This window comes from Watersipora subatra, chromosome 6 (assembly GCF_963576615.1).
Source record: "Watersipora subatra chromosome 6, tzWatSuba1.1, whole genome shotgun sequence".
In the NCBI taxonomy this organism is placed as follows: domain Eukaryota; kingdom Metazoa; phylum Bryozoa; class Gymnolaemata; order Cheilostomatida; family Watersiporidae; genus Watersipora; species Watersipora subatra.
The window spans coordinates 54,170,783-54,186,062 of record NC_088713.1 but is presented as its reverse complement, the minus strand read 5'-3'; the positions used below and the strand labels follow the sequence as shown (position 1 = coordinate 54,186,062).

At 36.2% G+C, this 15,280-nt stretch overlaps 2 protein-coding genes across 2 annotated transcripts in view; one reads left to right on the top strand and one right to left on the bottom strand.

Annotated features, from left to right (window-relative positions):
• The window catches only part of LOC137398366 (M protein, serotype 6-like), a 526,470-nt gene that overhangs the window by 224,226 nt on the left and 286,964 nt on the right, over positions 1-15,280 (top strand). The window lies entirely within an intron of this gene.
• LOC137398813 (uncharacterized) overlaps positions 7,288-15,280 on the bottom strand; it is a 92,610-nt gene continuing 84,617 nt past the window's right edge. Inside the window, exons 5-8 of the mRNA XM_068084989.1 lie at positions 8,279-8,383; positions 8,026-8,100; positions 7,815-7,889; positions 7,288-7,391 (exon numbers count right to left, since the gene is read on the bottom strand). Of these exons, the coding sequence (XP_067941090.1) occupies positions 7,288-7,391; positions 7,815-7,889; positions 8,026-8,100; positions 8,279-8,383 (359 nt within the window). The remainder of the gene's footprint in view (positions 7,392-7,814; positions 7,890-8,025; positions 8,101-8,278; positions 8,384-15,280) is intronic.

Sequence of the window (15,280 nt, the reverse complement as noted above, 5' to 3'; positions counted from 1 at the left end):
GTTCTGTGATGTATTGCTAGAGCTTAGTCCTTACTGTTAAATGTTTTGCCTTGGTTCATTCTGGCACAACTCAACAGATACTGACTTCTTGCAACATTTCTTTCTTCAAGTTGCTAGTTTAACTTCACATCATCCGCTCTGAACCAATCTTGGTGTCTTTCAAACAGTTGGCCCAGTACTTCATATGCTGCGTTTAATGTCACAGTGTCTAAAGTCCCACATCGTTGAGTTACCTCTTGTTATCTTCTCATGTAACTTTCATTTATTTTCTCCTCTAGGCTTTCTCGAATCTTGCTGTATTTTGGCTTTCCAACTTTTAGGTTCTTTCGTGGTTTTGGTTGGGTCTCCCATGTTTCGCAAGTATTGTGACTGTTATCATAGAATAGAATCTGTTTTGTTCTGCACATCATTATGTACCTCTATGAACATAGTTGTCTAAATATATATCCGGTCTATTTGCTTTGTAATCACAGTCTAGTAGGTGCCAATGTTTGGACTTTTGACGCATCAATGATGTCTTATGATGACCCTTGTATGTGATGAATTTATGCTCTGAGCAGAAAGCAAGTAGAAGTTCACCGATAGAGTTACATTTGCCTAGACCAGGAGCGTGCAACATGTTTCTTTTGAGGACCACTTTTCAGTATTTGAACAATACCTAGGGCCAGCAACCCATAATGATGTAATCTAAAGAAAATTGTGTGTCGAGTTGAGGAGACTGAGGAGACTTCACGTTACTTGCAGATCTTAATGTTTTCTTTGGCAGAGGGGATACTGAAATTTCTCCTGGGTCATCTGCCACTGACAACTGTGGTAAAAAATAAAGATAATTTTTCAAACCACATGACAAAACAGGGTCATAACATGCATTCACAAGCCAAATCAACCTTACTGTGAGGGTAACCCAATTAGTGCTGGAAAAGTGGATATCAATTTTTATCTTTTTCAATCTAACTTTTCAAGGACTTAACTGCAGTGAGTTTGTCTGTACTCTGTGCAAAAGTGAATTAAAGTGATACACTGAGAACCTGACACACTACATAATATGACAGGATCTCGGCAGGATTGGATAGTGCGAATTAAAGTTACCTCTGAGTAGTTTCTCTTTGATTTCTCAAGCTTGCTTTTATTAACTAGTCTGGAGTAGCAATTATTGAAGATAGTTGCTCCAACCGCCAATGAATCTCCTTCTTTTACTTTAGCACTCACAGTCCTCTCAGGTTCTTTGTTAAGTTCCATCTGTTGTTAGACAGTATTCTGTAGCACTGAGGATGAATAGTCAGTTAACCTAATTAAGGCACCTTTGTTGCCTTCAAAGTGAGCCTCATGAGGCATCACTGACAAACAACACAGATGAATATCATCATGCTTACAGTTCTGTAATGTGATAAATTGACTCGGCTGACCTGTTCCAATTATAGAAGGAAATCTGATTGGTTAAGAAAAAAAAAGTTGCCGAAAGCCAGTTAATCCTGCGTGCCACAGTAAAACGAGACAAACTGGTTTGTTGCAATAACTGCCTTTTTTCAGGACAAGCGAAATCAGTAAATATCCTCAAGCAACTTTTTACTAATTCTCCATCCCTAATGACTTCCCTTTTTCTGCAAGTAACACACAGACTTTGAAGCTAAGGTCGGTTACAAGCTCAGAGTCTTTCTTATATGAAGTAAACACCCCTTGTTGCTTCTTAATTGCCGGGTCATCTGTTCCAGTTTGTCTAATCTAGCTTGGCCTAACAAGGTATCATGCGTGGCTGAATGTATTGATGTGTAATGTCGTTTGATGTTGTATTCCTTCAATACAGCAATTGTAGATTGGCAGATTACACGTATAACACCTTTGTTGTGCTCAACAACAAAATATTTGCTACTCAAGTCTTTATTGAAAACTCTGTCATTAACGTCAACTTTTCTTAGTAGCATAGATGTTTAGTTACAAAAAAATTCATTCGACTGTTCTATTACCATTGCAAAAAAACTTTAATGAGTACAATCAGCTGGCACAGAACTGAGTAGAATCGATAAATTTCATTTAACTCTGTGATATAAGTTTAAGAAAATATTTCTAAAATATTTTAATAAAAATTTATTAAATTTTTGGAGGAATAATCTGGCCCGAAAAGTTAAACTTTATGTTGGGTATTTTACTTCATTCTAACATAATACCCAAATACACCCCAGTTTGGAGCTGGTAGTGCCAGTTTAGTCTCCAGCAATACGACCCTCGAAGCAGGTTGTGTATTATCCGATAGCAGGTGCAAGTATCAGGTGCAAGTATCAGGTGCGATGGGTAAAGTTAATATACAGTAGACGCTCCTACACCGTAAACGATCTATTCCAGGAACCTTTACCTTATAGTATTATTTGTACAGGTAATGAATTGTCAAGACCATTTATTATGAGTGTAGTTGGTGAGTACAGTGACTATCTGTTAGTTATGTACACCCAGTCAACAGTTACTTGCATCAGCTAATATTTATTTGATTGTTTTGTTTCTTCCAGGTTTATGATTTTCTACATTCACTCTATGCAGATGTTAGACCCTTCAATTTTCCTAAACTCCTCTCTCAGGCTCCGGAGTGGAAAAGCTTGCCAGGCGTGGACTCACTGCGAGATTGGGAAACCAAAACAGCCATAGGTCGTGCAGAGATGTCTATGTGCTATTTATTGTATATCACATCCGCTATTGTAATTGCTGGTTTGTTCTATTTTGTTGTCATCAAGAGAAGACTTCGACTGCGTTCCAGAAAGTGTCCCCCACGAGCGGAGTCAAACCTTGACTATAATAAACCAATTTACTAACCAAATAGAAAGCTGTCACCAAAATCTTTGTTTTTCCTTGCAAATTTTGTGCTAGCATACATGCCATCTTCTTGTATGTAGAATTTTGTCTACTGGTGCTTCTTTTTTTAGTCAATTAACTTTTTGCTGATCTGTTATAAGTTTTTACACTAGCTTTGCCAGGAAATATATCTGTACCAATATTCTTAAAATTAGCAATAAATCGCTGTAACCGATTGAGTGGATAATAACAGCTATACTACGAGCACGAGGAGTTGCTGTAGTACTATGGGCAAGGAATCAATGAATAGGTCCGACTTACTATAGCTGTACTAGGAGTAATGGTTACTGTAGAGGGAGCCACAGTTCTACTATGAATTAAAAGGATACAGTGTAGAAACAGCAGTACTTTGTGTCAGATGTAAATTTATTAGAAACTTACAGTGTGTCAGTGTGAGGCTGATGCTGCAAGATGTTGCTTGATAAGTCAGAGGCAATATCATGAAACTGGGTGGGATTTTATTAAAATTAGAGGATGTCAACTGACTGATACCAAAATCAATAAAATTGCAGCTGTTCTAGCAACCACAGCAGGTGTTCTGCAGTTCAATAATACTAGTGTTTACACACACTTCGATCTTTGTAGTTGTTGGCACTATTGGTTATATAAGACGACTCCAAATACACTTTGAATTCTCAATTTTGTACCTCGAGAGCACTGCTTGTGCAGCTCACATATCAACCATAGCTTCTACGTATATAAACTGTTTAGTGATGCTTTAGGCATAGCCTGTAGTACTGAATAACATCAATGCAAGGGTCATGACCTTTCAACCTCTACATGAAATAGATTCTATATTACTGAGCTAGCTTTCCAGTGAAATTGTAAAATATAAACAGCTGACTAACACTCAATAATATATTTCTACATTGTGTTCTCATGTGGTCTATTGGGGTATTTCAACTGGCAAAAATATTACCTGCAACCTAAGGGAAGGTTATCATATTTTACGACTAAGAGAAAAGCCTCAACTTCCTAGTATTTCATGTGATCCATATAAATATTCAGTAACTCCATATTGGCCCTTAATACGCTGTTCTATGAGCTGTCACCTTGTAGCACAAGATGTTTTAATATATGTGTACATTAAAACATTTAATGTAAATACATGTAAAACACATCTTTAGTTTTGGTATATGAGTAATTCAAAGCACTACACATTTATTAGCTCTACCTTTTATTAGCTACACTATACATTTTATATTTCAACTGACTGAGCAAGAAAATTATCAATAGAAATACTCGTACACTCTATGAATATTCAAATTCCTTTTATGCTTTTAATATCTCTGTTCTTTTTGTAACCAACTCATGCTTTTTACAGATTTTTTACCAATTTTTCTATTTTTCTTTAGATTTTTTTTGTCAACTGCCCACTATACTCAACAGATCTTTGTAGATCTCTGTGAGTATTTCTAGATCTCTAAAAGTAATTGTTCATCTAACACAGTAAACTTTGTAACTAAACAGGTGCCTAGTCATGTGAAAGTCTGGTAGTTGTCATCTCCCTGATAAAATTAATACCAAGCATTGTGACAGATATTCAATCACCAACTCAAACAACACACCTCCTGGCATTTAGCTCTAATGTATATAGTTTATATCAATGATTAGCTAATCAGAGATCTGCTCACCATGCCGGCTGTTGCTATGAAGTAGTGGGAAGAACATATTTTTGTCTCCATCACTTATGGAAATACAATTATATGGCCACAAGTGCATTTTCTGACTTAAATAGCAAAGCATTCCATATTTTTACTATTCATTTTAAAACAAGAATATGATGACTGCTGCCAGGAAGCACTGTGAAGAATATATTTTATCGCTAGGATTTATATTAATGCTTATTGTACCCTACAGGATGAATTTATTTGCGGATTCTTCCTTGTCATGTTGTAGCAGGTGCTATGTTGAGTCTGTATAATAAATAGCTCAATTTTTATGGTTCATTTTATGAAGAGAATAATATTACTATTTGAGAACTATTGAGGATCAGGAGTCATGGTAAGTTGTCATCATGTTAAAAAACTTGCACTTCAAATACTTATCAAAAGTCCTGATGACTTACACAATGTTATTTACCAGTGAGGCTCTGAGAACGGATATTAACATGACTCATAGCTTTTATAACAATACATTCCCTCTCTTTAAGATTTATCTCCTCACACTTATTACTTCTATTGTTAAAGAGTTAATCTTCTTAGCCTGTATAAATTGTCAGTTTCACAATTACAAATCACCTTTTCAAAATACTTTGGCTACCAGTTAATACATTTTTGCGATATCAGTAGTGGATCTTTTTAGCTTTGGAAATGTCATGTGATAACTGTGAAGACACCTGTGCATTTTGTCAAAAAGGAACTATGTGTTCATAGTTGGGTATTAAGTTGCCTTTTGAATCAGTGATTGAAATATGTTTTATTGATCAATTCTAAATCAATACAATAAAGAATGTTGGTACCAATATTTGCATTTTAGACTGCAAAGGTATCACAACTCCAGCAGCATCAACTGATTCTCTGCATCGCAATTCAGCCATACATATGGAGCTATTAAACTGAATTTTCTAGCTGACACAGTGAACTTTGTAACTAAACAGCTGTTTGGTCATGTGAGAGTCTGGCTGGCGTCACATTTGTGATAACAATGCTATTTCCAGCGTGTCAAACATTTTATCACATCTTAAATGACCACCTTCTGACCTTTAAGCTCCTTATGTTTACAATTTACATGAAAGTTTATCTTATCAGAGTTTCACCGCAAACAAAATGCTGCCTGTTATCATGAAACCCCTGAAACAACTCACATGGTATTTGAGCTCCCACGTATACAAGCCAATTATGTATGTTTACTTTTGACATGAGACACTCGAGTGATACACTTTAACCTTTATACCCTTAAATCTTTATCACTTATTGACATACCCTTTAGTGACAAACTCTGTTTTCAACTCCCATAATAAAGCACTCCAGTTAACTGGGTTGATATTTCAATATGTGAAGTTCAATAAAACATTCCTGGTATGATGACTATGATGTCACTATGATGAGTTTATTCCTGCCATCATAGTGATTCAGCACCATAGTGTCATATAAAACTATCTTATAGACACCCCAAATATCTAAAATATCTTAAAATTATTTGATTTAGTTCTGAAGATCTCCATAATTAATGTTACTCCTAGTGTTTGCGGCAACTCTACTGGAAGGTGAAATGTTCACCATCTGTGAACTTGTTGGTTTTTCTTGTTGGTCCCAATCTGTTCAAGGAATTATATTCTCTTAACTAACATTTCCTTCTTCAAAGAATCAACTTCCATAGAATGTGTATGTAAACCTGTTGGTTATAATAGATCCAGATTACTTGCTGTAAACGAGAGCTTATACTACTGCAAAGTTTTTCCAGTCATTTCAACAGCATGTTTATTGATGTCAATAACCTTCACAGCAAAAATAAATCTTATTTATATAATAATTAATTTAACAAAGTCATACAATTGCTATAACTTTAATTTTTTAAATCATATAAATCATTAAATCATTTTAAATCATTTAAATTATATATTATGTATTTTATATTGGAAAGTATGAGATCAGAATTGTCTCCTCTCAGCAGTTGCATCTATCGTTGAAAAATTATTTGTTGATGGCAGATATGAATAGTTAGGCTATCTGTTACAGATCACGCATGACTCATTAAATATCTGTGCTAGATCAGCCATGAATACTAAGGATATCTATTATAGATCAAACAAATACTCAAGCTACCTACCATAAGTCAGACATAGAAACTTGGCTGTGTCATAGATAAGACATGCATACTAAGGCTATCTGTCATCGATCAGACATCGATACTAAGGCTATCCGTCATCAGCCTTAGTGTTGGCATACAGTATCACTTGTCCTGGCCACAGCAGACAAGTGTGCTATTTGTTGGTGCAATTTGGACATTTTCTATTTTTTTAAAAGGTACTTTTTGTAATACGTTTACATAAGAGCCCAGTGCGTGGCTTGACAAGAGATCCTTTGGTATGACTTGCTCCCCAATAATGCCCACTATCTTTGGAGATGAATTTTACTGCAACTTAGATCGTCTACGACTCTACATTAACATTATACAATCATGGCTGTTTCTGTTAGCCATTTTAGAGCCTTTTTAGGCAAGCTGCAGCAGTGAGACCAGCTCTAAAGCATTGAAGGGTTCACAATGAGTGGGGAATATCATCTGTTACTCTATGGTGGTCTAAGAAAGTTGGAATTTTGCCAAGCTATGCAGGTGGCATTATACAGCATGAGTGCAGTTCAATGATGGACAGATGTGTTCATAAAAATCACTGCTATATGAGTAGAGAGGAGAAAATGTATCAAGTATAAATATGAAAATGTATTTAATTATAAATCTTAAACAAGAACTGCAAGTGATATCAATTAAACAAAGATAAAGGTATCAGCCCTGAGGCTCATGAAGCTGGTCTCCTGTCTCATCTGTATCAGTAGGAGTACGCAGATAAATATCTAGTCTGTTAAGTCTCTCCATCATGGCAGCCATATCTAAAGGAACAAATACTTATCAGTATCTATCGTAAACAACAATATCATTCATCTCTATCTATAAAAATTGCACCATCTCACAACCACCTTGTGTAAACCATCCTTCAGACTAAGGGTAGGTTTCAAATAGATGGTTTGGAGTTGTAAAAACTGCAGTCTAGTAATACAATTTAGACAGAATTCATACGACCATGAAAACAGATTTGAGCGATTGGCTCCCTTTGAGCATTAACCAATAGAACTAATTGCTGACCAGCCAATAGTAATGATGAAACAATACTCATCATATCCATACCTTATAAGTTAATAACTAGCAAGACAAAGTACACATGAAGGTAAATGAATACGTGTTGTTACTGTTTAACAGTAAATATGTGGATGTTAAAAATCAAACACCAGTTGAACTGTGTGTAAAAACTTTACCTGCTGTCATCTGATTGTTTGCTTCTTGCAGGGCTACAACCTGCTGCTGAGACTCCTCTCTCTGATTGGCCAATGCTACGACAAAAATGGAATCATGGCTCATATACTGCTGTACGCATGAAGGTAAATGAATATGTGTTGTTACTGATGAACAGTAAATATATGGATATTAAAATTCAAATACTAGATGAACTGTGTGTAAAAACTTTACTTGCTGTCATCTGATTGTTTGCTTCTTGAAGGGCTACGACCTGCTGCTGAGACTCCTCCCTCTGACTGGCTAATTCTAAAACAATAAAATAACATAAAATAAATAAAATAAAATCATGGCTCATGTACTGCTACTATGAGACTCTACTGTTACACAACTGATACTTACAGTTAATACTTGTGATTGTACAGCAAAGTTCCTCAGGGTATCAATTATCATTTCTCCACAGCAACAGACTACAGATATAATTTACCTGCTGTCTTGCGATTATCTGCTTCCTGAAGATCTGAAATCTGCTGCTTAGACTCCACTAACTCCTCTTTTAGTTTGGTCAACTCCTCCCTCTGATTGGCCAACTCTAAAACAACAATAGAATCAAGGCTCATGTACTGGTACTGTTACATCTTACAATAAGAAGCAATAAGCAAATGTAACATTACAACTAGACAGCTTTATTAGCAACTGAACCAGAGTTAACACAAGCAAACTCAACACTGAACAAGGTCAGCTGACCAGCTGGTAAGAAAGACAAAATGTAGGTAGAATTCTACATCATCATAATGCTAAAATAGCAATATAATAACAATAATAATGTAACAATCATGGTTCATGTATTGAGGATGTGTAGAAACATCAATATTCTGTTAACAACTATAGAATCATGGCTCATGTACTGTTACTACATGAGAAGGAGATATAGAGAAACACAAGAGTATAGACTCAGAACTAGTGCAAGGAGTTTATGGTGAGGAGTAAATTAGTTTTGGTATAAATTTACGAATTAATACATTTTTAAAAACTAGAAAGAAATAAAGTTTTGTAGAAAGAATATTTTCATGAGCTCAGGTACTGCTGTTCCAGTAACAGCTTAAGAACTGTAAATCCTACCTTTTGATTTTTGATTGTCAGCTTTGTGCAAGGCAGCGAATTTTTGGTAAGTGGCTGAATGGGCTACAACAAAGTGAAGATAAATACTTCATTATCATAAAAGGATCAACAGATAAACCATCTTATGAATAGGAACCCTTCCCCTTATTTATTATAGCCTCAGGTATATGTGGAAGGAGGCAACTGGTGCTGCGGGTGTAATGTTAATACTATTAGTTAAAACTATTTGAGCAAATGTTAAAATATAGCCTGAGAAACTAGTGCTAAGAGTTTATGTTAGGAGTTATTGCAATGAGAATCAACTAGTATGGCTGATAGAAACAAATATTATATGAGTTCCTACTGCATTCTTGCCTAAATCCTTATGCGCAAAACATTCCTATTGTACGTTGCACTTATCTGCTCTAAGGCTACAACCAAGTGTACAGACTCAGTGAGTAATAATAGACTGAGAAACTGCATTTAAACTGTTAAAAAATTTCAGTAAAACTATACCATATTTTATGCTTCCTCAAACATTGTGATTCTATCTTTAGCAAGAGCTGCTCCATAGAAAAAATATTTACAACAATAAGAGCTGTCTGTCAGAACTACTACTACTATACTTCTAGTAAATAGCTCATGTTTCTATTCAAAACTGTAGTGAGTAATAAGAATATTCATGAATCAGGAGAGTTCAGCTAAGTGCTGACTAATAGCTGCCACAAGGTGTTGAGCTGCTAACATCACTTTAATCCTATCAGTTTTGAACAAGGAATTAAAATACTCAGACTATAATTATCCAAGACAGAGCAGAGATGATGAGTGATTAGCGAGCGCTGAGTGTTGGCTGAAGAGAAGAGGCTGAACTGACAGCATTTAATACAGAGACAGAGTTGAACTGCTTCTACAGCCCACTGCAGTCTCTATGCAAGGAAAATGTATATGGAATTCCCCAGGGTATGTTTACAAAGATACCCTGGGGACAAGCAGAGAGTTATGCAACAGAGTAGTACAAGTGAGTAGCTGGTATCACACTGTATAATAATACTACCTGCTAATATTGGCTGCTTCCAGCTCTTAAGCAGCTCTACTGACTCTATCCTTCCTTCAGACTCTGCTTCCTCCAGAGAAGTTCTACGGTCATCATTCTTTATACGGAGGAGAGCAGAGACTTTATCAGGAGGAATGGAGGTCAGCATAGACTGTAGAGCTGCTGTGTGTCCCCAGAAGGCTGCCCAGTGCAATGCTGTGTATAGGAAGGGAGTCTGTAAGTTGAGCAGGGAGACTCGTTGCTCTACTGACAGGCTGATCAGTAGAGACTCTACTATCTCTGTATATCCTCTCTGTGCAGCCACTGTTAGAGCTCTGTAACCCCCTCCATTCTTCTCAGCTATCAGCTCATACTTCTTACCAGAGGATACAGTATGAAGTATAAGCTCTACTAACTCTCTATCTCCCTTCAATACAGCCCTGTGCATAGCTGTACGCCCCCACTCATCCTTCACAAACAGCAACTCATCTGCTATTCCTCTCAAAGGAGTGAGTAACATATGAGCTACTACAAGGTGGCCTCGGGAGATAGCCAATAGCAGAGCTGTATACGACTCACTGTCTCTGATAGTTGTTATAAGCTGAAGTAGCTGATCAGGAGGGGTGGTTGTTAGAGCAGCCCTAAGAGAGGTAATGTCAGGAGCTCCACTAGCTCTAATATATTCCCTAATCCATTGCTCCATTGTATTCTGTAAAATACTCCACACAGTAAAATATGATAGAGAAAAATGAAGACAAATTGTGACTCAACTGCTGACTCTGGGTGAGCTGATGACTTATAAAGCTGCCAACCATAACAGAGTTGCTGCAGGTGAACCATGGATATTCACAGAGTATAAAAAGGAGACTAGGATATGATACTCAGAGCTGGGAAATCAAGCATAAACAATCCTGCTATTTGCTCTCTCATGTGTTAAACTAATGGAAATAAACTCAACTCAATAATTTAATTTGATAATGGCGAATAAAAAAGCAGGAGACGGCAATAAGATTCATAGTCTCCTACTTTAAACACTAATTTCCTATAAAACTGGTGACTAAATACAATCAGTGACCTGCAGCTGATTCTGACCAGAATATAGGCAAGAGAAGCAGTTAAAAACCCCAGTTTCAGAGCTCCTCATTCTATTCATAAGAGGAATATGACATATTTACAGTAGGAAATGTTTGCAGGTACAACAATTATTGAGGAATGAGACCAGAGACTCCTGACCTTAACTTAACCTCACTAGATGATAGACTCTATGAGTCTCCTCAGGGTAAAGAGTGATAGTCTCAGGAGGTCAGAGTTATATTATAATCACACTGACTCAGTGTCTCTCCTCATCTACTCTATTATGCCCAGTAAGTACAATATCAACAGACGCTAATATAATAGAGATGTTATATTTACCTGTAGGTACTCTGTATATGATATGCTTGCAGGCCGCTTCATGTCTTTTATAGCTTGAAAATGTCTCCGCCCCTCATTCAACAATCTGCCTCTTGATTGGCTGAAGCAAATACAACTTGTCTAATTACAGAATAGTTCAGAGGCCAGTAATGACAATGAACAGTTAACATTGTAATACTATTGAGTAATGTGCACAGGAAACAATATTTAAATAATTCATCATGTGAGTCTATTATATGAAAAAGACATTTGATGAATATTTAAAGCAAATCCAGGACTAATGCTAGTTATATGTGTGAGTCTAGCAGCACTAGTTTTTTAGGGTGCGAGATTACTGCTGGGTCTCACAGTGGAAAAAGAAACCAAGGTTTACATGCTGCTGAGTAACAATACAGTAACATTATATCGGTACTACAGTATATCATACATTCGCAATGTTCAATATAGTTTGAGCTATTGACTAGTTGAAATGTCTATATTACTATCAAATGTATTATATCAGCTTCACAACTCATAAAACAGCACATTATTCTTCATTTTCCAACATTTCAGAAGTTTGAATATGCCTAAGCTACAAGTAAATGTTTGACATGGGATTTATATTTTTTATACTAACTGCACAAGCGAAATCCTGGACTAGGAAGTTTTGAACAATTTCTCATCTTTATCAAAAAGGTTTTTATAGTAATATCGTTGTCATTAACTATAATTTTTGAACAATAACTTTGAAGTTATTGCGATCATATAGCTTCCTGTCATATTTTAAAAAGCATAGAGTGTTCAGTGAGTTCAAAAAGAGCATCATAGACCGCCAAGGTGTTCAGAAAAAAAACTACTATGTTGAGCCTTGTACAGATACCAGTGAAAAAATAAAGCAAATGCATCAGGATTTATAAATTGCTCATATGAAATGTACATAGATTATCACCATAACAAAAGTAGATCTCCAGCTCTCTACATCAAATTCAAGCTGTCTCCGCTCTCCTCTAGTGATGAATGTAAACTGACAGTTATAAAGCCATTACCACACAAGCGGACCACCCAGGTATAACAAGCCACTGTACTTGAAGGCTACAGGAAGTAACAATGAGTACACAACTCCAATGTGATCTACTGGGAGTAACTCATCTATCTACAAATATTGAATGGTTGCACTGCTTGTAAAACAAAGGTAAATCACTGCATGGATAACAATTCCTCTTTCAGTTTCAGCATATGCTAGACCAGGCTTGCGAAATATGGCCTGTGAGCAGGAACTGCACTGTTGGGTGATTCAATCTGGTTTGAGATAAATTTCTGAGTATGTCAAAAAAGAAGTGAGTCATTTATTACTGCTCTGCACTGTTAATGCAATTACATAGATATCCAAGCAACAATTTGCTCCAACTGTAATGCATTTCACATATAAACATCAGTGAGTACTTATCAATGTGCAGTGCAATTTTTATAATGGATGAGTAATTTGTTATTAAGATAAGTTAAAAAAATCTAAACATGGAAAAACTATATTAAATCTTGTGTACAAGTCTAAATATAGAGAAGTTAGGTTGTACGAAATCTTAAAAAGTGTTGTGTTTCTTTTAAAAAAAAATTTAACAGCTGCACAGTACACGCGCCTTATAAAATCATCAAATGGTTTCAAGCTGACAAATTTTATTTAAGCATGAAAAATATTTTCAGATCTTGATTGAAGTTCATTTAGCATAGTTTTTGAGCAGTAGCAAAAGTCAAGGACAACTGCGAATCACCGTTACTATGGTTACAATCTATATGGCAAAGGAAAAAAGATACTCGATGTACTACCTGTATTATTTCTTCAATGTGAAGGTTTAGGGCCGTCCAACTCAAGCCATTTCCACTCTTAGCTGGTGATGAGTGTAAACTGATTGCTATAAAGCAAATAGCCCACAAAAAGGACCACCCAAGTGTTAAAAGCTGCTTTATTTGAAGGCATGAAGCGGTACCATTGAGTGCACAACTCCGAGGTGATCTGCTCAGACCAGCTCATCTACAAATACAGAATGGTTTTACTGCTTGTAGGACAAAGGTGAGTCACTGAATGGATAGCAGTTTCTCTTTCAGTTTCAGCATATGCTAGACCAGGCATGTGAAACATGGCCCGAGGGCAGGACTATGAGTATGTCAAAAACAAGCGAGTCTCCAGTTTCCATTAAAATTTGTGATCCTCGAAGATAAACTCAATCCAAATGCTCCCTACAGCTGCTTGAGGACATTAAACCTGTAAGAGCGTTCATACCCAGCATGATGCACTGACACGAGTTAGTCACTATAAAAATTACATATAAAACTATAGATACAACTATAGTTTTATAGTATGCAACAATATAGTTTTATGGTTGCATACTATAACACTTCAGATATTCTGATCCACTATGAAAGTCGCATACGGACAAAAACAATGCATTATTTTTGGACTTTTGTTATACTATTCGGTCAGAAGAAAAATATATCACACATTTTTAGAATGTGTGTAAGAGATTTAGGTGTTCATTTTACGCTTTCGCTAGTAATCACAGTATTAGCTTCGTGATCACATGTCACCTTCCTTAGATGCATATTCTATGTGACAGACAAATGAATGCATGCATTGTTTCTAGCAGTTCAGTGAATATGTGCAAAAGACTTTATTTCTAATGACTCGCTGAGTCAGTTCGAACCGGTTTGAACCGCTCTGCTGATCTCACTGAAGCCTACTGATATTTCTCAACAGGTGGTCTCCATGTCCAACAATAAAGAAACAAAGTAGTGATCAAGATTAACAAATAAACACATGAATGACATTGTTAAATGTGCTGCTACTCAGGATATCACTCCTAATAGTGACATACTTGTGAAGGTAATAAGATGCCATGTTAAAGAAACAGGCAGTAGCAGATAGACTACAGGAGTGTAGTGAGCGAGGGAAAAAAGGGGCAGATTATATTAAACTTGTTTACACTCATGAATAGCAAACATTAAAAACCAGATTTTTTTCTTTTATATAAAAAGCAAAACAATCTGGTTTTAATATAAAAACTGTTAATATTTTAGAGTATATCCTTAGCTTCAGCAAATTATTTTTTATTTTATATTTATTTCAAAGCGGTATGACAGTAAGGGATGCACTATTTTTACAGCTCCTGTCTGCCTTGCTTCCTCCAGATCTGTCTTAGGGTTAAATAGGTAAGCGTAAAATTAAAGATGCAATTCAGTTGTATGCCAAGACTTTTTTCATTTTAAATTAGGTAGCCTAAAGTAAACAAATAGATTATAACACAAATGGCTATGCTGTTTTCACTACTTGATGCTGGTGCTAATTTGAAAGGAACAAAGCTATAGTTGAAGAGCTTCAAACAGGGTTTTCCATATAGAAGTAAACTATAGACCACCCACTGCTATGGAACTGTTTTGTTAAGTTATGATCACCACGTTGCAATTTGTGTAAAAACTGACTGATTGATAATGGTAAACTCCATGCTTCAGAGACTCCAGCAATACCAGTAATTTGACAATATCTTGCTTCACATCTTCTCCATGCTTCACAGACTGGAGCAAAAGGGTGACAATACCTTTATCAATTACATTCTAGTGACTGATACTGGAGATAAGGGGTGCCTTATGGATATATTGTACAAGTTAGAGCAGCTATGGTAGCTTTGAAGTTGTCTCCTCTGCTAGAGAATACTACATAGAAAGTCTGTGTGTAATATATTCACTATGTTTCCATGACTCGCATAATCCGCATGTTTCACATAATTCGAAGGATCTGCAAGTTGAGTTACTTAGCAATCAGTTACTTAGCGTTTCAGTGAACACCTGGCGATGCGGATTTAACACCAGTACTTGACCCCATAAGTCAAGTATTAGCCTAAGTAATGACTCTATAAATAGCTAAGCAGTCTTGTCACGCTTAGCTTAGCAGCGATCGATCGGAACGTTGGC